Below are 23,119 nucleotides of genomic sequence, written 5' to 3'. Positions count from 1 at the left end.
GGTGGTGCGGTAGTGACCCTTGCCTACCTTACTACTCATAGATGAAATCAATGCAATGTTGAAATTTTAGGGTGTAAGTGAATAGCTTTTGTAGCAATGCTTGCTCAGGTGGGATAGTTACCTCCGAGGCAGGCGCCAAAGCTGAGCGCCCAGGCCAGCGGCGGCAGCGGCAGCGCCAGCGAGCTTGCCAGCGCGCCCACCACGCGCACCATCATCGTCGTCAGCGGGATGTTGTCCACGAACGCCGACGCCAGCCCCGAAACCTATAAACATCCAGATTGGATTATATGGCAACGAGTATTTTCAATAAATTTCATAAATGTTATAGACATACAAACATGACTTACCCATAGAATGAGCATTATCGCAACAGACAGTCTTGATTCCTCCCCAACTTTCAATATTAGCGATTCTGTTAGACTGCCTATCCAGGCTATTAAGCCTAATTTTGATAAAACCTGAAAATTACATCAAGGTAAAACATGAGTTGTTTGTTGGGAACTCATGAGTGCTTAATAAATAACGATTTGTATAAATTTTTTTTGTATGAAAAGTTACATTGTGATTAGTTGATAACTAAGGGATTTTCATCACAGCAGATAATCTCGGGGAGACAACTACACAAGTAAGCTCCCTATGCCTTTTCTCTAGGTCAGCAAATCCTACTACGACCTATACGATCCTTTACGACCGAATCCAGGCGCAAGAGCAATGTCTTTATATGCTTTCCAAGGCACAAATATCCAAAATTTCAGAATCGAGGCTGTTAGTGAGAATCTTTAGACCAAATCCAATATTTTTTCACTGGCTCGATTTACAGTTTGAACCAAGAATCTTGCAAATTACATCTGGTCAACGATTAAACGAGGCAGTTGTGTAACCACGCTTTATCAACAAGGTTAATAAATTCAAGCACAAATGTAGACTTTACTTAATCTATCTGTCATTCATGATTGATATAAAAGAATACAAAAATTACCTCCATTAAAACAAATAAGGCTGCAAAGAATAATAAGGTAGACCACTCCACTCTGGCAAGCACCGGTTCCAGGTCTTCTCTCTCAGCTAGAAGTAGCAGAAGTATGGCTCCCAGTAACGCCGTCCAACCCAATGATAATCCCTCTGTATACATAATAAATTAATAGTAAAAACCTATTACAAAAACCAAGCTATAGTATTTACTCCGTGGTATTGAATGTGAGGTGTTCCTGTACACTAAGGTCATACCACAAAAATGTTTTGTCATCAGATCAGATTTTCCTTTTTTTATAGTATAGGTTGTAGTTACATTGTATTTACACTGGCTCACTCACCCTTCAAACCGGAGCACAACAATACTGAGTACTGTTATTTGGCGGTAGAATAATTGATGAGTGGGTACCTATCCAGACGAGCTTGCACAAAGCTACCACCAAGTAAAACTTAACAGACTTACTAACAAACATTGCATATGGATGTAAGTATGATGTGTGATGTATTGTATTGATATATTATACTGCGCTGCATGAGTCGTGAGCATAGATGCATGTAGTATGCAAATGACAAGTGAAAGACAGACGGACCAATCACGTTCAGTCCGCGCCTTAACTCCTTCGTTCCAAAGTTGTGTTCACGACTCATGCTTATTTATACTATTCTGATAAAAATTATCCGAAATGGTACCGTTCCAAGTTCAAAATCAAGTTCACCAAAAGTTGATTTTTCCATTTCTAGTACATATTTGCCGAAAAATATCATATTAAAAATTCCATATTTAAATAACGCGCGAAAACGCTACTTGGACAATATGACGCTGCAAAGGGGTCGGTGACGTCACTTTGCTGTATTTTAATCTGTAGTACATATATTAGAATAGCAAGATTTACAAGAATGTGACTTCATCATAAGCCCGGCCAATCAGGAGCGTTTTGTGTCACGTGACAAACGTTTGAATAAATGCATTCTTATTTATTGATTTTTGAATAAATTGAGTATTATTTTCAAGTTTCGTTAGTAAATAACCATTTTCAAACTCGTAATATACACTGATTACAATAATTCACAACTTATTTTTCGCATTGTCAAATAGCCTATTACGCTTAATCGGTTTTGGGGAGACAAAAGTCAGAAGGTTGGTGTCAGGTGTACCAAAGTATATACAACTATGGGCTCTAAATACAAGATTAATTAGGGCCAGATTGCCAAAATCCTGTGAACTCTAGCAATCTGTATCTGTACCTGTCATTGAATGAAGGTCATTGGAAGGTTATACTCACGTAGTTCAGGTATGGCGTGCAGGAAGAACACGACAACGACGAAGGTCACACAAATCGTTGATTTCACCAACAGCTGCATATCCCTGATGCGGTACTGGAAATCGAAAGACCGAAATCAAGATAACTAGTGACAGTGTATGTGTGTGTGACACACACACACACTCAACCAAGGTCCACTTCATCTTATTGTTGGTACTTTTTTACTTTTTCAATAATATGTCATAGTTCAGGCTTCATTATCTTTTTGGATTTGAAATTTACATCACCACGCAGTTCCGATCGAGTTTGATGAAACTGACTCATAGTTATATGTTATAGACATTTTGTGGACGAGCATATGGGCCACCTGATGATAACTGGTCACCATCACCCATAGACAATGACGCTGTGAGAAATATTAACGATTCCTTACATCGTCACTGCGCCCAACCTTGGGAACAAAGATGTTATGTCCCTTGTGCCTGTAGTTACACTGGTTCACTCACCCTTGAAACCGGAATACAACAATACTAAGTACTATTATTTGGCGGTAGAATAACTGATGTGTGGGTGGTACCTCCCCAGACGGGCTTGCACAAAGCCCTACCTCAAAGTAATCGTACCAAGTGAGGTATCGATTAAGAGTGACGAATTCAGCACCGATTTAAATTGGGTTTGTTACGAACCTTTTGTTTCATTTGAGCGAGCGTCGAAGAAAACAGCGGATCCGACTTGGACTTCCCACTGCCCGCCTCTCGCTTCATCAGCGTGGTCTGCAGTCTCTGTACCTGAAACGAGCCTTAAAATGAAACTCATTGATTTTAAGTTCTGTACTTATACATGGAAAGTAGTATAAAGTAGAAGTAAAGTAACAGCCTGTACATTTCCCACTGCTGAGATAAGGTCTCCTCTTCCATTAAGGAGAGGGTTCGGAACATATTCCACCACGCTGTTCCAATGCGGGTTTGTGGAATGCACATGTGGCAGAATTTCGATAAAATTAGACACAGGTTTCCTCACGATTTTCCATCACCGCCGAGCACGAGATGAATTATAAACACAAATTAAGCACATATATATAGTGGTGCTTGCCTGGGTTTGAACCCGCTATCATCGGTTAAGATGCGCGCGTTCTAACCACTGGGCCATCTCAGCTCTTAAAAGTAGTATACAGTAGAATAATAAAATACCTTCTCGTATAAGGCAGACGCATTCACTTAGTGCATTTAAAAAGCAACTTGCGCAATATCTTACCAACTAACGCATACAGTGGGTGCGTTTTTCTTTTCTTTTCTTTTATTCTCTTATTAATTTCGTACTAACCACAACAGATTAAATAAAACTTGGTGTGACGAATGTTAGCAATGTTATATATTTTAAGTTAGTAATGTTCTCAAATAAGTGACTATGTATTGTCTTGTTGAGAATAAAGATCTTTAAACCTAAGTATGAGCGGATTTCTAGACCGGGAATAAGTATCGAGTTTTCCCAATGTCCCAGAACATGCAATGATAACTTCGGCTTTTGAAGCGTTTGTTTTTACCTAGTAAAGTAAAGTAGCAGCCCGTTAATTTCCCACTGCTGAGTTAAGGCCTCCTCTCCTATTAAGGAGAGGGTTTGGAACATATTCCACCACGCTGTTCCAATGCAATGTTGGAATGCATATGTGGCAGAATTTCTATGAAATTAAACACACGAAGGTTTCCTCACGATGTCTTCCTTCACAGCTGAGCACGAAATGAATTATAAACATAAATTAAGCACCTATATTTAGTAGTGTTTGCCTGGGTTTGAACCCGAAATCATCGGCTAAGATGCACGCGTTCTAACCACTGGGCCATCTCTGCTTGTTTTTACCTAGTTGGTATTAACTTTTAGAATAGGAAAAATCGTGTAGATCCTTTGATTGTTTTATACCAATGGTTAAAAATCAGATTAATCTAAGGTCAGTGTCCATAGCATTATTAACTTTGATTGGCTGGTATAAACGTCGCACTGATTGGCTAAAAAAACGAATAAAAGAACGTCATAAATTAGATTGGCCAATCTGCATACTAATTTCAATCTAATTTAATCTATTCGTCTTTAACGAACTAGGATATTTGCAATAATTCGATTATATTATCAACATATAAAAAAAGGCAGGGCTATAATATACATATATAATTTTATATAGTGTAGAGCAATGATGTTCTAGTAAACAGATAAGTTATTAACGCGCAAAAAGTGAAGAGTAGAAAACGTCCTAATTGGGACGTTTGCCTTTAGTCGTTTTACGTATTAATACGTTATAATTACATATTAAAACATCTAGTTATCCCTTTTACTATTGTTTTTATCATGCTATCCTTTTTACTTTTAACGAAATGTAAAAATAAACTAAAATAAACGGTCCCCGGCGCGGCAAACTTTTTTCTGTTGTTTAGTATGGGTATAACATATCTGTTTATTTGAATATCATTGGTGTAGAGTAATAAAAATATGTTTATTTGGTACCTTTTTCTCAAGCGCTCTCCTCACAATGTCTTCGTCTCTTGAATAAGAGGAGAGGGATGCTGCGGCTCGCTTCCAGACTCCTATCTCTTGACGCATCTCTGTAATTTAGATACTCTCATATAAAAAAGAAAAAACGTGTTGTTCGGGATTTATTATAATGATTTAATTTTCGTTTTAAAAATGTCATACACGATATTTTGCATTTCTACAAAGCCTCTGATCAAATTATTTTATCTGTGTACATATAATAAAATTGGGAGTGAGTACGTTGTTGTGTCTTTATAATCTTTGTCTGTTGGTTCCGGCTAATCTCTGGAACAGCTGGATCGATTTTGAAGGGACTTTCGCTGGCAGATAGATATAATAAGGAATAACTTAGTCCTACATGTAAACTATTCAAACATATCTAGTGACGTATCTAGTGAAATTGGAAACTTAATCTCCGATAATATCTTATAAACATGATAAAGTTCTATCAAAATCGACACAGCACTCATTATTTAACTCACCCACGATATCCCTCGGCACGCTATGTCTCAACTTGTTCATGTCTCGGAACATGAATCGTAGTTGTATGTATGTTTGCACGCACACGAGCAAGATGCCGACTCCCATGTGGAGAGTGAAGGAGGTGAAGTTTATGTTCTGAAATTGATATATTTTATTAATAAGATTCTTTTTCTTTTCTTCTTTTTTTTGTTTTTTTTCTTCGGCCTTTGTTGATTTAGCGTCTAGTTGTGCTGACACACTGAAGTGCTGTGTACAGTTGTAATTGGAAAGCAGATTTATTGTTAAATATGTTAAGTACTATCTCATGTATCTAAATGTTTTAATCTGTTATCTGTAACTGTACCAAAAAATAAATAAATAAGACATATATCTGAACAATCACAGTAACTACTAAATCGTCAAAATCAAATTGTCACAGTGACGACCTCCGTGGTCGAGTTGTGTGTACACCGGTTTTCATGGGTACAATACTCCGAGTTCGATTCCCGGCTGAATCGATGTAAATTATCGTTAGTTATCTACGTTGTCTTGTGTTTCGGTGTTTGTGGTATCGTTACTTCTGATTTTCCATAACACAAGTGCTTCAGCTACTTACATTGGGATCAGAGTAATGTATGTGATGATGTCTCATATTTATTTATTTATTATTTACTAAAACCTAGCAGAACTGGCGAATAAAGTCCCTTGTGCCTGTAGTTACATTAAACCGATCACCCTTCAAACCGAATCTCAACAATATAATGAGTGGGTGGTACCCACCTAGATGAGTTTGCACAAAGCTCTACCACCAAGTTAATAATAATTCTTACCGCATGTAATACAGACGGATGGCTGGCTATGATGACATTGGGGGGATCCCCAACGGGTGTGGCCGCACCACCCACGTTGCTGAAGATCACCATGGACATCAGAACTGGTACAGGGTTCAGCTGCATTACTTCGCATAATCTGTAATAAAAAAAAACATAAAATCACTGGGCAATCCCGTATCTTATTACTTTCGGCTTCTACTATTAACCCACGCTCTTGGGAGTAGTAAAACGATTCAGCATTTTTGGGTATACAATCCATCAATAATTCAATAACATCAGCTTATATTTAACTACCAATATAGGTAAAACTACCCGATAACCAAATTATTACCAAGAATCATATGGGTCATGTAGGCATTCAAAAAACAGAATATAAACGTTAACTTACAACCGGTTTGGGAAGTAGATTTTACCGAAAAAAAAACCGGTAGTTACACCTTTTCAAAATTTGTAGCTTAAAGTCAGTAAAATACAATTAAATTTACAGCAACCCCAAAATATGGTATCTTAATATGATGACGTGTTTATTACTGACCTTATAGTAACCGGTGTCATCAGTAGCACAGTGGTGACATTGTCCAGGAATGTTGAAAAGATAGCCGTGAAGAAGCACAGTGTGTTGATGAGCGGCCAGGTACGACCGCCGGTCAACTGAAACAATTAAATAGGTAGCTGATCAGATTCTGTTCAAAGTTAAAACAGTTATGATACCAAAAATTAATCAAAATAAAACTTGATTCAAGTTTTTTCAAACACTTTTGTAAAATGACGACCATTTTACATAACTATATTAAGTCGTATACTATTAGTCGATAGTATTATTTTCTCCATATACTATATTTTAAAGAGCTTAATTAAGTTTCCGGCAGTGAAGAGTACAAGAATTTCTTAAATTTAGTACTTTTTCTTGATGTATAAAAAATACATTTACACAATTGTGTGATTTCTTTTAGAAGTGTAGAATTAATATAATAAAGAAGCGTTTCAAAACAAAAAAAAAAATTAATGATAAATCAGGACCTCCATTCAAAAAACACTAACGCAATCTTTGACTTTTGTCATTATCCTTTTTCCAAAATTCACTCAGACTATCGAAAATCCAAAACTATACATACTATCGACAGTATTGGTCAAAACGATACTATCGATATTCTGCAACATAGCTACATATTAGTTAGCGGTAATCTATAGCCATTGACCACTAAGATCAGTAGGAAGAGCTATACCTACTTCATGTAATGCTTTATAGACGTCTTTGTACTTTACAGTACTAGACGATCAAAAATTCTATCGGTATAAAATACCGTACTCTGCGGTGAAGGAAAACTTAATCGTGAGGACAGATACGACGGGTCACGGACACTATATGGATAGCTATTGTACGAAACGATAGCGCGATTTAAAATACAACTAGCGCCATCTACATGTTAACTGTTGTAACTTTGTATACATATTGTTCAAGTATTTTTTTTGTCTTAGTAAAATGAATTATGTGAGTGATTTTATTTTTTTTTCTAAATTCAAATTTTGGATTAAATTATAGAAATCTTTTAGCGAATAAATTTTTAACTTTGTGTAAATCTGAAAAAAAATTATAAAAATGAGTCACAAACTCACATTTTTTTAATTTTTTTATTTATTTAATTGTAAATATCTATTATAAAATACTATTTTTACAGTAAGTAACATAAAATAGTAATAGATTTTTGTCGTTTCTAATTAAACTGAAAATAATTTAAAGTTGTTATACCAGTCATCACTAGATGGCGTATGTGTATTTCATTATTAAATATCCAGCAATATTTTTAACACCTTCACATACACTTTTTAAATAGAAAAAAGGCAAACAATGAAGCTTTCAAGACATAATACGTCACCGTATTATTGTATTTATGTTAAATAATTACCTAGAAAAAGACAACTTGGATAAAAAGTAAGGTTATGCTAGTTTATAACTTAATTTTGTCGTGTCCTAATAAACATTTCTTTTTTTCTACATTCTTTCTTTAATGTATTTGTGGGACGTGTCTCCAATTTTGCTAGCAGATACTGTAATAACTAGTTAGTAGTAAAGTTACCCTTTACCTTTGTAACGACAAACAATGAAAAAAAAATATTTAGCATAGACCGCCATCTATTGGTAGATAGAAAAACTAGAAACCTGCTAGTAAATAAACTCTCGCAAGCGACAGGAACACTTCGATAGCGCGATTCAAGAAACTACTAGCGACATCTATTGTTGAGAAGATTTACTACATTTTTTTTAGTATCAAATATCACACATCCAAAATTCAGAAGAGCTAATAATACGTCTTTTAGGAGATATGATATCACGGAAGAAAAAAATAGTGGAATTAGTAAGAGGGCGTGGCATATGAAACCACTAGTAAGTGTCTACTGCAGTACTAGAATTTATGCACGTAATATATATTTTTAAAAAATGCCTTATAGTGTAATTCTAGATTGTTTGTTTTTCCTCTTCCGTGGTATATAACGAGACGAGACTAGAAAGAGATGGAATGTGAGAAGAGAAAGAGTAAGAGAACGTCTGCCGAAACGAGCGGGCACACGAGCGCGCTCGATGGTATTGCACGTAAGACTGAAAGACCAGACTGGGTGACCACAAATCTCGTGAGCTCTTGCTATGCTCTGACCTGCCACAACACAGATACCAGTATTGACGTATTGTAAGAACGAAAGGACGACTGTACTGTAACTACCAGTTTAGACTTACATCCCTCCAGGCTTATAAGGTCTTGACCTTTTAGGTAATAAAAAGGGGACCAGGTAATATTACCTGAGAACATGAGCAAATACGAGAAGAAACCGGGCAGGAAGACTTAAATAAAATGTAGATGTATTAAACATACTACCACAGAGTCCGAAATATATTGTTATGAGTATAATTGTGTCTGTAAATATAAAACCATAGACTACTTTATAGTAAAAACGGCTGCAATACAATTTTAATTATATATTTATATAGCATTATTAATCTTTTATTTTCATAACATACTAACAACCCATAACGGTTTCGTATGCGTAGAATAAAAATCCTGCATAAAATATTTGTATTCGATCGCAAAAAAACTATTTTATTTTTGGACTGGCAACATTTTTGGGTATACACAGTACGCAAAATAATAACTTACCTCAAAAGCCACAACCGCTAAATAATCAAAGAGACCGGTTTCTGCCAATATCGCAACCAGAATCATCATGCTAAACAGCAGAAGCAAGGTCTCCATGTCCAGCCAGGAGACGAGTTCTGGTAATGATGGTCTGACGCCGCTGAGGGCCAGCACCGCGACTCCCAGGGACGATGAGAGAATGGCTGCTATGGTCCTGTTTACTATCTGTTGGAAATCAGAAATGAGGATTGATAACATCTTCAATTCTGGCAAATTTAACTAGAACCAGGATCACCTGAATCTTAACCTAAGATTACTGGTTTAAGACCAGACCTGATAATTTGCTTCATTCATATTTATGATTCATTTATCGTAAAGGATTTTCGGATGAGAATATTCCAAGTGTCCATCAACAGCCATTGGAGCATTCTACATATTTTATATTAAAAGCCTATAAATGTTCCACTGTTGGGCTAAGGTCTCTTCCATTGAGGGAAAAGTTTGGAACATGTTCCAACACGCTTGCTCCAATATGTTTATCGATAAACATGTGGCTACATTTCGTTGAAATCAGACACATGCAAGTATCCTCACCATGTTTTCCTTCACCGCCGAGTATGAGATGAATTATAAACTCAAATGAATCGCGTGAAAATTCAGCGCAGCATGCCTGGTACTGGTTATTATCGATTAAGATGCATGCGTTCTAACAGGGCCATTTCGGCTCAATCAATTAACTAATATTGAAATAAAACTAGTTTTAACGGATTTAAATCGCGTATATTAATTATTTTTTTCATCCCGACGTTTCGAGCACTTTACAATTTCGTTACAAACACCTGGGATCCACTTATTAAAAATTTAAAATCCCAAATCCAGCAGACTGCAAGACCGAAAGACACAGTCAGTGCCTTCTGCGTGCAACCGGAACGTTACTCAAGATACCAATTAAGTAATCGTTGGCGGTAGTTGTAAATAATATTTCTTTTGTACTTCAAATAGACAAATGTCACCTTAGTCTATCGATGACCACGAACGCTGTAAAGTGCTCGAAACGTCGGGATGATAAAAATAATTAATATACGCGATTGAAATCCGTTAAAACTAGTTTTATTTCAATGTGTAATAATCGCGAAAATCTAAGACAAAATTAACTAATAGCCTAAGAATTACCTCGAATATGATTAAGATGTACAAAACGCAGAGCAGGATGCTCGCGTAGATGATACCGTCCTCCTCTGACAACGGGTTGAGCTGGTAACTGACGGTAAGTGGTACGGTTTTGTTGCTGGTCGTAGTAATACGTAACGATATGGAACTTTCTGAAAATTGTAATCATGACAAGCTTTTTTTTTGGTAACGGCTCTTTTAGTAAAACATACTAAGGTTATATAATATTTATATGATTTGTAACATGGCTAATGTGACTAATATGGCTAATAGCTTATCCATATATAGCACAAAATTGATTTGGAGGAGGATTGCCCATAAGGCACATTAGGATAATAGGGCGCCTATGACTTTGATAGGACACCATTTGTTTAGAATAGACAAACTTTCATCGTTTTTCAATTAGCGAATACAAAATGCTCTGTTGAAATACCCAGTTACTGGTTTATTACCATCTTTGTACATTCTGGATGTATCGGAAAAGTCAGAATCTGTTTTGAAAATATGTAAAATAATTATTTGATCTGAGGGGGCGGGTTGCCCTGGACACTTGGCCAAAGTGACTACTGGGAAGGAGGGGTCTGAATCTAGTAGGAATTAATTCCAAAATGTTGTTGGTACTGCACCGCAATCAACTCTAGAAATCTTGTGAGTTGAAGTATAACAACCTTTGGGAAGGCTAGGACATTCCTTTCAGCCTACCCAAAGTATCACAGCGATTGTTGATTATCGAGTATTTGATTTAGTATGCAGTTAAAAATGACCTATTGTTTTGAAATGAAAGTGAAGTTAATAATACTTTCAACAATCACTGAAGGTTTTGTATACCCCTTGATACGTAGTACTCTCTATCCGACCAGTAACTTATTCCCTCTCTTTTAAATTTATTCTTTGTTAAATTAACTTTTTAATTTTTTGCATCTACGACTAGAGACATTCAAAATGAGACCATAACTGCTTGGTGGCTTTGGGCAAGCCCGTCGGTAGGTACCACCCACTTATCAGTTATTCTACCGCCAAATAACAGTACGCAGTATTGTTGTGGTCCGGTTTGAAGGGTGAGTGAGCCAGTGTAACTACAGGCACAAGGGACATAACATCTTAGTTCCCAAGTTGGTGGCACATTGACGATGTAAGGAATAGTTAATATTTTTTACAGCGTAGACAAGGGTCTATGGGTGATGGTGACCACTTACCATCAGGTGGCACATACGCTCGTCCGCAAACCTATGCAATAAAAAAAATTCTATGTGCCACAATCGCATTAAAATCGGCCACACAAAAAAAGGATTCATTTTATTATTATTATTATTTATATTACTATTCACTACATAGTATAAAACAAAGTCGCTTTCTCTGTCCATATATCCCTATGTATGCTTAAATCTTTAAAACTATGCAACGGATTTTGATGCAGTTTTTTTTAATAGATAGAGTGATTCGAGAGGAAGGTTTTTATATATAATACAAGGACAATATAGTAAAGAAGAACTGATACTGTGATGTCACATCATAGCACTCGTGCAAAGCCGGGTCACTAGTACATTATAAAACAAATTCCGCTGACCGCATCTATCTCTCTGAATGTTCGCTATAAACTCCAAAACTACTGAACGGATTTTCATGCAGTTTTCACTATAAGATAGAGATGAGATCACAAGGAAGGTTAAGCTTTATAATTTATTAAGATTTTTTCTAAATACATTGGAATAGAACGATTGTTAAACACGTCGATAAAATTAACAACTAAAAACATATTATAATGTCTGTATATTATATACTAACCATTGTTATAGTTTATCGATGTAATATTATTCGCAGTATCGATTCTACTGGAATTTCCCCTGGTAAACGACAGTGGGTTATGTTTATTTGGTACATGATTCATATCAATCCTTAGCGTCTTCGAATCGGATGCACTGGGCGAGAAGTCTATGACGTCATCGGGTTGAAGCTGGATCATCCATGGAGAAGAATCCTGGAATTATTGGAAAACAATATATATATAGTACTGGTCGATTTATATGTGATGTTATTTGTGTATGATTTTTCAGTAGATGAGCTGAGATGACCCAGTGGTTAGAACGTGGTCTGAAAGAATCTTAACCGATGGTCTCAGATTCAAACCCAGGTAAGCACCACTATATATATGTGCCTAATTTGTGTTTATAATTCATCTCGTGCTCGGCGGTGAAGGAAAACATCGTGAGGAAATCTGCATGTGTTAAATTTCACCGAAATTCTCCAACATGTATATTCCACCAACCCGCATTGGAAAAGCGTGGTGGAATACGCTCCAAACCCTCTTCTTAATAGGAGAGGAGGTCTTAACTCAGCAGTGAGTAATTCACAGGCTATTACTTTACTTTACTTTTTCTGTAGAGTGATGTAAACATGTATTTCAGATGGTTAGTGTAACAAATATACAAACTCACATGCAAATTCGAAATATTAGTTTGTAGGTATATTGATAACACTTAAATGTTATACAGACTATCTTTCGAATACCTCGTTCTAGTGCCAAGTTTATAATTGCCTAGGTTTTGGAATATGTTACCCAAAACCTAGGCAAATATACCTATATATTGTTTAATTGGACTTCCCTTCAAATCTTCTCAGTCAACACGCTACATGATAACAATGCAATCATAAATATTTATGGACATGTATGTCTGTTTGTAAACACTATTGTTCCTCTTTAGCTATCAAACGTTTTATGACTGTATGAGCGTTTTATGTGAATTTATTTGTAACTATTGAAATGGTATGAATAATTCATCATTGGAATGGTTCGAGGTCGTAATCAAAGTTTAAATATTGAATACTTTACTTCAGAATCGTCATTTAATATGATTTATTTGATTGTAAACTAATGAAATTGTTTTATTTCAAAATATAGATAACATATCGATATATGTACGAATATGTATATAGAACAAAGCTTTTCGGACGCGTCTGTCTGTCTGAGCTTTCGCAAGGCTTTACAAGAACTTTAGAATAGTCATTTACCAAACTGTATTAAGTGAAGCTACCTCCGGTACGGAAAGTAGATTCTATGTATGCTTAGATCTTTAAAATTACGCAACGGTTTATGACGCGTTTTTTTTTAATAGATAGAGTGATACGAGAGGTAAGTTTTTGTATATAAATAGACAATATGGTAAAGAAACGCTAATAATATTAGAGGTTTCTAATGTGATGTCGTAATTAACAAATTCTGTAGTATATAGTATCAGTATTGCACCTGTGCAAAGCCGGGGCGGGTCGCTAGTATATTAACACAAACATACATATGTAAGTCAGTTGTATTATGAATTTGAAGCCGTAATTTAAAACCAGATTCACGAGGCTATCTCGTAAAATTGTCAACAATAACAGCCAGTAAATTTCCTACTACTGGGTTAAGACCTCCTTTCCCTTCGAGGAGAAGGTTTGGAAAATATTCTACTACTATGTTCCAATGCGGAGAGTCGAGATGCCCCAGTGGTTAGAACGCGTGCATCTTAACCGATGATTGCGGGTTCAAACCCAGGCAAGCACCGCTGATTCATGTGCTTAATTTGTCTTTATAATTCATCTCGTGCTCAGCGGTGAAGGATAACATCGTGAGGAAACCTGCATGTGACTAATTTCATTTCAAGTTGTTCCAATGCGGGTTGGTGGAATACACTTGTGGCAGAATTTATATGAAATTAGATACATGCAGATTTTCTCACGATGTTTTCCTTTACCGCCGAGCTCGAGATGAATTATAAACACAAATTAAGCACACGAAAATTCAGTGGCTTGTCTGGGTTTGAAACCGTAATCATCGGTTAAGATGCACGCGTTCTAACCACTGGACCATCTCGGCTCTGTAACATTGTCAATAAATATTAATGATTTTAGTATTAACAGACAGACACGACTTGCCTACAATGTAGGGATTGTTTGAAATTACTGAAATCGTGATCTGTGTATAGCATTCAGTGAGCACACACACAGCTTGCCGTCTTAGTATTTCTTAAGACTTAACAATAAATCTATTCTATACATACGATAAAATTGGAGTGTCTGTTTGTAATATTAATATAATCGCTTTTTACTAAATGCATGCATTTTTTGTGAAAGAGACAGAAGGATTTTCTGTCTCTTTATTTGTTCTGGCTAATCTCTGGAAAGGCTGGACCGATTTGGAAGGGATTTTCATTGGCAGATAGCTGATGTAATGAGGAGTAACATAGGTTTCAATTGTTAAATTCAAGCGGTGCTTGCCTGGGTTTGAACCCGCAATCATCGGTTAAGATGCACGCGTTCTGACCACTGGGTCATCTCGACTCGACATTTGTACATTTTACTTGAATACATTTTGGCGTTTTATATTTTTACATATTTACTGAACATGAGCTGATCTTCACTGGTATTCAATTGGTCCCATAACGTCTTTTTTTGTTTTGAGTAATGCTGTACTATAGTACTTGGCGATTCAAGGAAAGGATAATTCGTATTGTGCTTATGTCTATGGACCACTTACCATCAGGTGGCCTGCTTGCTTGTCCGCTAAATACTAGCTATAAAAATAGTATAACTGTATAGGAAATAATTAACATAATTTAATGATATATGCATATTTTTTTTGTAATGTCACATGTCAAATGTGTTAAATTAAAAAAAATATTATATACGTGTCGCTGTTTGAAGGTAGAATATATGATCATATAACGAAGACATTACCTACCTTGCGCTTGCACAAAGCCCTATCACGTTTCATAAACAATAAATTACTATTTAGTTCGACAATTCGCAATAAGGAAAATTTTACATGATAATACTATCGCATGCTGTGTTTATGTATCTGACTAACGACCGAAAAGGCGCACAAATATGACGTCACGGAAAACATACGTCTCGTGTACAGTCAGAGTAACAAAACCTTCATCAGTTAAAAAAAAAAACATTCGTTAATCGAGTCTTAAGCTCTTAGTACCTTTTGTATCTAAACATCGAATCATTGCGACGCAATATGTCATTCTCGATCGGTAAAGCAGATTATCGCTCGTACTGAGCACGCGAAAATAGATCTTAAGGTGACGAACCTTTGCTTACCACGGCTGTACACATCGTATGTTTGGTAAATATGAGCTACAATGGTAATATTTAAGCACATAGTATTAAATTGAGCACTAGGACTTTATAATAAGGTAGTCGCTCTGAGACACAAACACAGAGTGTGTTTTTATTAATTTTGACAATTGATAGTATATACAATGTAATCATGTATACAATAACTGAACGATATGATCGTCCAGCCTTGCATTCCATGTCGAGCTACCGTAATGAGGTTTCGTGGGTAAGATTTCCACTCCTACCTAGTCCTAAATCTCGGTTTCCACTGATAGAACTCTAAAATCTGATCTTTTATATCGTTCCTTATGTCAAGCAACTAAGTGGACTCTCGTACCTGACGGCAAGTGGTGAATATTGTTCAAAGACATCGTTGTTGTAAGGAATATTAACCATTATGTGTTATGACCTTCATGTCATATATGACATGTCATGACACTAGCCCTCGCAACCTTCGAACCGAGACACAACGATAATGACAGTTTGGCTATCACGAATGGGTGGCTCCTACTCCTACGGGTTAGCACAAGCACAGGCTTCCTTCCAGAATTCCGTAGTACTGTAAGATATCTCATCGAGATTAAAAATCGTTAAAATAAGGCACTACCTTATAGACATTTTTTTTTCGCTGGAAAAACGCTTTACGCGCTTCCCCCACGTGATGGAAAGTGGGGGGGTGTGTGGGACTCCCCGGTTTCCTGGACGCCGAGTGCACCCAGGACCACCGGGTTTACCCACTAAAAAACCAGCGGTACCCTCTCCGTCTTTTGGCGGGCGCCATCGCTTATGTGACGATAGAGGTCAGCCTGGTCAGTTAGGCCATTTACCATTTATTTTATATTCTTTCCTATCGATCCGCCCCGACTTCGCTTTCTACTTAATATATATCGTTATGTTATCACCAAATTACATAAAAACATTAATAGTAGTCTATGTCTCATTCTGATGACCTATATTACAGTAAAATTTCATGAAAATCCGTTCAATAGTTTTTCATTAGTGTAACAAACAATACATAAATCCTCACATACTTTCGCATTTATAATATTAGTAGGATTCAACTAGGCTCATTAAAACACATTGAATCATCACGTTGCAGTTTTGAATTAGATACTAAGCTACCATCGCTTTTGAAAGTAGATTCTAGAAGACTTGATAGTTTTTTCCACCATTTTAATTACAGAGTATATCAGGGAAGTACAATTACATTCATATATATCCTGTCTGGAAGTTAATCTTGTATATTTTTTATGCTATAGGTTGGCGGACGAGCTTATGGGCCATTTAATGATAATTTTTCACCACCAAGACAATGACGCTGTAAGAAATATTAACCATTCCTTACATCACCAATTAGCCACCAACCTTGGGAACTAAGATGTCATGCCCTTTATATATAAGTTACACTGGCTCACCCTTCAAATTGGAACACAACCATAGTAAGTTGTTTTAAATGTTGAAAAAGAGTAACTACTGATTTTCTTGCCGGTTCTTCTGGCTACTTTCCGGATTGATGGTAGCCTCACTTAATTGTAAAATGACGATTCAAAAGCCTACTTGAATAAAGTTTATTATGATTTGATTTGATTTGTAGAATATCTGATGATTAGGTACCCAGACGGGCTTGCACAAACTGGTAGGGCACCAGTAACTAACTGTATTGAATAATATGGTATATTTGTAAATGTTTTTGTTAAACTTTTTCTCGATTGACATCTCTTCCACTGGATAACTAACGAGAGCAATTTCAAGCTAAACTAATCAGCTGGTCGTGCATGTAGAGCAACATTATTGAAGTGCATTCACTTCTCTCTGCACGAGTGAACACAGTGCGCAAGAGTTGGCACTATGAAGGTCGGTACAGAATCTATAGTATAAAAATCTCAAGTTGAATAGATTCCTATATTTCTATATTAATATTATAACAACAACATCAACAGCCTGTAAATTCCCACTGCTGGGCTAAAGGCCTCCTCTCCCTTTGAGGAGAAGGTTTGGAACATATTCCACCTCGCTGTTCCAATGCGGGTTGATGGAATACACATGTGGCACAATTTCTAGGAAATTTGTCACATGTAGGTTTCCTCACGATGTTTTCCTTCACCGCTGAGCACGAGATGAATTATAAAGACAAATTAAGCACATGAATCAGCGGTGCTTGCCTGGTTTTGAATCCGAAATCATCGGTATAAGAGGCACGCGTTCTAACCACTGGGCCATCTCGTCTATAATATTATAAATGTAAAAGTAACTCTGTCTTTTAGTATGTCGCTCTTTCAAGACCTAACCGCTGAACCGAATTTGATGAAATTTTGTATGAAGCAAACTTGAGCTCCAAGAAAGGACATTGGCTATGTTTTGCCTAACTGAGCAAAGCCGCTGCCGACTACTAGTTACATTTAATAACAATAATTTTGCTATGTCAAATACTAGGATATAGTAATTTAGTTTTTTGTGATGTAAGTAGAAAGGCAATGGGTCGCCTGATGAACCCTATGAGATAGATCGAAACAATGTACAATGTACACCTCAAAAGGTCCCCAATAAATTCCGAGATAGTATACTTCTATTACTTAGGAATAACCCACAATAAACTTATTTTATAATTTAAATTTTAAGTGTCGAGATGGCCCAGTGGTTAGAACGCGTGCATCTTAACCGGTGATTGCGGGTTCAAACGGTTTAAACGGTTCAAAGCAAGCACAGCTGATTCATGTGCTTAATTTGTGTTTACAATTTATCTCGTGCTCGGCGGTGAAGGAAAACACCGTGAGGAAAACTGCATGTGTCGGATTTCATAGAAATTCTGCCACATGTGTATTCCAACCCGCATTGGAACAGCGTGGAGGAATATGTTCCAAGCCCTCTCCTAATGGGAGAGGAGGCCTTAGCCCAGCAGTGGGAAAGCAAATTTGAACACCAAGGAGTTGTTCCTTAGTCTATTTTTTTGCCTAACATGACAACCAAACTCGTTAAACGCGAGCAAGCCACGGGCGATAACTAGTAATAAATAAAACCACACAATCAATGGTCTGTCTATCTAGCTTCGCTTGAAATCTATACCAATCGCCCTTGAAACGTCCAAGATACTAGATAAACTAACTAGCAGGCAAGAAACTGAACACGCGTTATGTGAATACAAACACTTATACTACTAACTTATACCCTGCGACCTTTACTTATAAACTCTTTTTAATAAATTTCGGCTGACAATATTTCGAAAATATTCCTCAAAAATTGCTTTATTTCCTTTTAAGAAACGAGACTTATTCCACAATACTCTGTTACAAATGAGTGAGTGAGCCAGTGTAACTACAGGCACAAGAACGGAAAATCTTAGTTCCCTAAGTTGGTGGCGCATTGGCGATGAAAGGAATGGGTAATGTTTCTTACAGCGCCAATGTCTATGGGCGTTGGTGACCACTTGCCATCAGGTGGGACATATGGTCGTTCGCCAAGCAATAGCATAAAAAAAAACGAGTAGTGGGACTAAACCGAAAAATGAAACCTGCATTTTTCGGTTTAGTCCTAGTAAATTTCCGATACCGTTCAGTATGAGATGATAAATAGATTGAAACCAGTGAACCGCGTGTTGTATCAATCGTGGTGGTCATATCAGCTTCTTTGACAATTTTTATAGAGTAATAAGCCGTGACAAGCTGACCTCTATCAAGATGACAAGTTACTACATTTGAACTTGGTACATTTCTTTCTATATAACAGTTTTTATTAAATTACTTTGTGGTAAGGATTTGTGCTATGTGTGTGCACACATTTATATATATATGTATTAGTGTTGCGTATCGATATTCTATCGAGATTATTGTCACGTATAAAACTATCCATAGCTCTCCGTGAGCAATACTATCGATACTGTAGGACCCACCGGTCCCTCAATGATAACTATTAGACACTGGCTTACTACTACCATGCCTCGTACCTCGTTTGCAACACTAGCTAGTCTAGCTACCCCCTCCAGTGTGGTACGTGAGACAGTGTATTATATCTACTGTACTGTGTACTGTACAAACACTACAGATACCATCGATAATATCTGTAAGCAATACTATTGGTAACAGAGATACTATTATGGATATCGATGTTAGTATCGATAGTATCTTTAGTTTTGGACTATCGATAGTCTTTGAATGAATTTTGAGAAAAGGATAATGAAGATATTCACCAAAAGATTAAAAAAAAAAAAACATCAAAAGCCGCAGTACAATAGTAGTTCCTCAGTAATTATTCATTGTTGATAATTATAATCCGACGATACAGTTTTCCTTACAACTAAGAACATTATAATAATATTTGTTCTTTGAAAGATAACGCGACGAATTGAGTAATTATGTAAGGTTTACTTCGTGCTGTGACTTTACCTGAAGATTTTATATTTTAAAATTAAAGAACAAACACAAACATTGATGCCCTAAATTGATATGATAGCAATTTGCACGACCTTGACGACGAAAAAAGCAAAAACTTGGACCTGGTAGATACTACTAAAATATGATCTAATTTTAATGAAATTCACGTATCATAAAAAAAAATAGTAACTGTAATAGATGGCCAATAAGTACAAAAAAAAAAGTCAAGATGGCCCAGTAGTTAGAACGCGTGCATCTTAACCGATGATTGCGGGTTCAAATCCAGGCAAGCACCACTGATTCATGTGCTTAATTTGTCTTTATAATTCATCTCGTACTCGGCGGTGAAGGAAAACATCGTAAGGAAACCTGCATGTGACAAATTTCATAAAAAATCTGCCACATGTGTATTCCACCAACGCGCATTGGAACAGCGTGGTGTAATATGTTGCAAACCTTCTCCTCTAACGGGAGAGGAGACCATTAGCCCAGCAGTGGGAATTTACAGGCTGTTGTTGTTGTTGTAAGTACAAAAAAAAAGATTTAGCCTTTCAGTAGCTAGCCACCCCTATTTATTCTTATAACTCAAAAAAAACTTGACTTTCACACCGTTTACCATCAATAGCATTCACTGGAAAGAGTTGAAAATGGAAACTAAGTATTTGGACAAAACTTCAATTTGAAACAGAAAAGTTCCTTATTAATTTCTTAATTCGCCAATAAAAACCTAAGATCTAGCTATCAAGCTAGATACGTGAATCCTTAAACTTCTTCAGAGGTGGCTGCGTATAGTACAATTCTTAATATATGGAAAGTAAGTTCTGCGTGGCCAAATACGGAAAGTGGCCGAAATACCTGGTTTTATCTATATGAATACAGCATTTAGATCTTCAGCAGTAAAATGTAGCCTCTAAATCAACAAGCAGCCAAAATGTAAATATTGGAAGATAATAAGTACAATATTGGATATACAGAAAACGACCTCCGTGATCGAGTAGTGTGAACATCGGTTTTCATGGGTACGCCACTTCGAGGTCCCGGAATAGATTCCCGGCAGAGTCGATGTAGAAAAAGTTCATTAGTTTCATATGTTGTCTTGGGTCTGGGTGTTTGTGGCATCATCGTTACTTCAGATTTTCCATAACTCAAGAGTTTTAGCTACTAACATTGGGACAGATTTATTTATTTATCATTATATATTACCTGAAAAGTTTCTTCTTCCGTTTTAGAACCTCGATGTAACCATAATTGCAGCAGATTCTTGGTGTGGTTTCCAGTCGCATCAGAAAATGGTCCAGATAACGTGATTGACACTGTGAAGTCATTATTGGATGACTTGAGAAAATATTCTGAAACAATGACCAAAAATTAATAATAATTTATTTTGTCTCAGACATAGTCCATTTAATTTTAGTATTACATGGAAACCTTATAACTAATGTTAGTAAAAACAAATAATAATAATAATAAACCAACAAAACAGAAACAAACACAAAAAACAAAAATCGCCATTCTCAGACAGCGTGTAGCCGTATCCAGTGGCGCAGTATTTCCGAGTCCCAGGGGTCAGCCAGTGCACACAGAATGCCGTTCGAGCTAGATCGTAACCTCTGAAGCGCAGATGCGCTCCTCTTGCGAATAATAGCATAAAAGCTATCAACACGTCTCTCAGCAAACATTTCGGAGGCGCTACAGTAGTGTGGCAATCCGAACAGCACTCTGAATGCATTGTTGTACTGTCGCAGAGCGCTGTACGAACTGTTATGTATGTATGTATGTGTGCTGTTAATGAACTACCATAAAAAATCACAAGAGTTCTAGCAAATCGAACAGTCTTGTAGTATTTCGTTACTAGACGATCCGTCTAGGTAGGTACCACCTACTCATCAGATATTCTATCGCCAAACAGGAACATTTAGTTTTTGTGTTCCCGTTTGAAGGGTTAGGTAGCAAGTCCAACTGGTGCAAGTTATGTTAACATCTTGGATCCCAAGGTCAGTAGCGTAGCGCCTTTGTATTCTAAACGTAATTATTTACAATCATTAATTCAATGGATTCGGGGGGCGGTTCTAACTGTCCGCTGTGAGAAGCCTCAAAACCATCGTCATCATTATTATCATAATCCTTTGCCAGACTTTGCCCACTGCCCTTTTTATTTCTCTAGAATAAAATCCGAATTTCCACCACGTAAAATGGGTGGTATGTGAGACCGGTTCTACCTACCAACACTTACTGCTAGATCTACTCCCGTCTTTTAAGTCCGGTTTTCGATTCATCATATACCAATTTTTCCTGAAACTTTACCTACCTTTAATATCTCCATTATGCACAGCCGTGTGTAGTACCACGTCTGTTTTTTCGCTGTTCAATAGAAGAGATACAGTGAGAAGCACCCAACAGGCTATTAGAACTGATAGCTTCACCACTCGCAGTGTTCGATCCAGCTGTTGACAAGCAGAGAAATATTAAAAAAAAAAATGTCCCAAGAGTCAGTTCGTATTGTATTCCTAAGCTAAAGAACAATACTGTTGTCGTCTTAATCACTGGTTCAGGGATGGGTTCGCCGCCTCGCCGAAGACGATGGTGGCAATTTAAATCTTTTGGAGGAGACTTTTTGTTGTTCCACCATAAATTTTAAATGTCTGAATAAATTTGGATGTATGTAAGTATAATATTTCAAGTAAGTGTGGTTTAAAATTAGGGTTAACTAACATAATATTAACTAAAGATAATATATAGCTGTCTGTCCTGTCTGTATGTATGCTGAAATCTTTAAAACTACGCGAAGGCATTTTGATGTGGTTTTATTAATAGATAGAGTGACTCGAGAGGAAATTTTCTCGAATCACCGAAGTGTTACTATATTGTGTAATTAGATAGATCTAATTACACAATATAGTAAAGAAACACTGATAATTCGAGAAGTCTGTGATGTGATTTCGTTAATAAACAAATTCTGTAGTATATTTAGTATCATTAGCACCGGGCGAGTCGCTAGTTCAATAAAATACTATAGACACAAAAGCTATGAACTGCATATAATGACATTCTGTGGTATATTTAGTATCAATATTGCACCCGTGCGAAATTAGTCGGATCACTAATGTATTTATAAACAGACATAACTGAAAATTGTATGTAAATATATGTAATCATAATAAATGCAAACATTATAAAGTAAGCTTGGCATTAACTATTGATCAAATATTATAATAATAACATCATAAATTAATACTTTCGTTTTCAATTGTGAACATTCTAAGATGTTATTCAAATTCTAAACATGTTTGAACATC

General features: G+C 36.5%; 1 protein-coding gene across 1 annotated transcript in view; it reads right to left on the bottom strand.

Moving 5' to 3' along the window:
• Positions 1-23,119, bottom strand: part of LOC124542017 (P protein-like) — a 70,369-nt gene that overhangs the window by 1,004 nt on the left and 46,246 nt on the right. Inside the window, exons 6-19 of the mRNA XM_047119973.1 lie at positions 22,132-22,267; positions 21,027-21,172; positions 12,139-12,331; positions 10,357-10,505; positions 9,205-9,408; positions 6,588-6,703; positions 6,050-6,188; positions 5,240-5,375; positions 4,731-4,828; positions 2,921-3,022; positions 2,256-2,349; positions 980-1,122; positions 348-458; positions 122-263 (exon numbers count right to left, since the gene is read on the bottom strand). Of these exons, the coding sequence (XP_046975929.1) occupies positions 122-263; positions 348-458; positions 980-1,122; positions 2,256-2,349; positions 2,921-3,022; positions 4,731-4,828; positions 5,240-5,375; positions 6,050-6,188; positions 6,588-6,703; positions 9,205-9,408; positions 10,357-10,505; positions 12,139-12,331; positions 21,027-21,172; positions 22,132-22,267 (1,909 nt within the window). The remainder of the gene's footprint in view (positions 1-121; positions 264-347; positions 459-979; positions 1,123-2,255; positions 2,350-2,920; positions 3,023-4,730; positions 4,829-5,239; positions 5,376-6,049; positions 6,189-6,587; positions 6,704-9,204; positions 9,409-10,356; positions 10,506-12,138; positions 12,332-21,026; positions 21,173-22,131; positions 22,268-23,119) is intronic.

The sequence above is a fragment of the Vanessa cardui genome, chromosome 29 (genome assembly GCF_905220365.1).
Source record: "Vanessa cardui chromosome 29, ilVanCard2.1, whole genome shotgun sequence".
NCBI classification, from domain to species: domain Eukaryota; kingdom Metazoa; phylum Arthropoda; class Insecta; order Lepidoptera; family Nymphalidae; genus Vanessa; species Vanessa cardui.
This window is presented reverse-complemented; position numbering and strand designations above follow the sequence as displayed.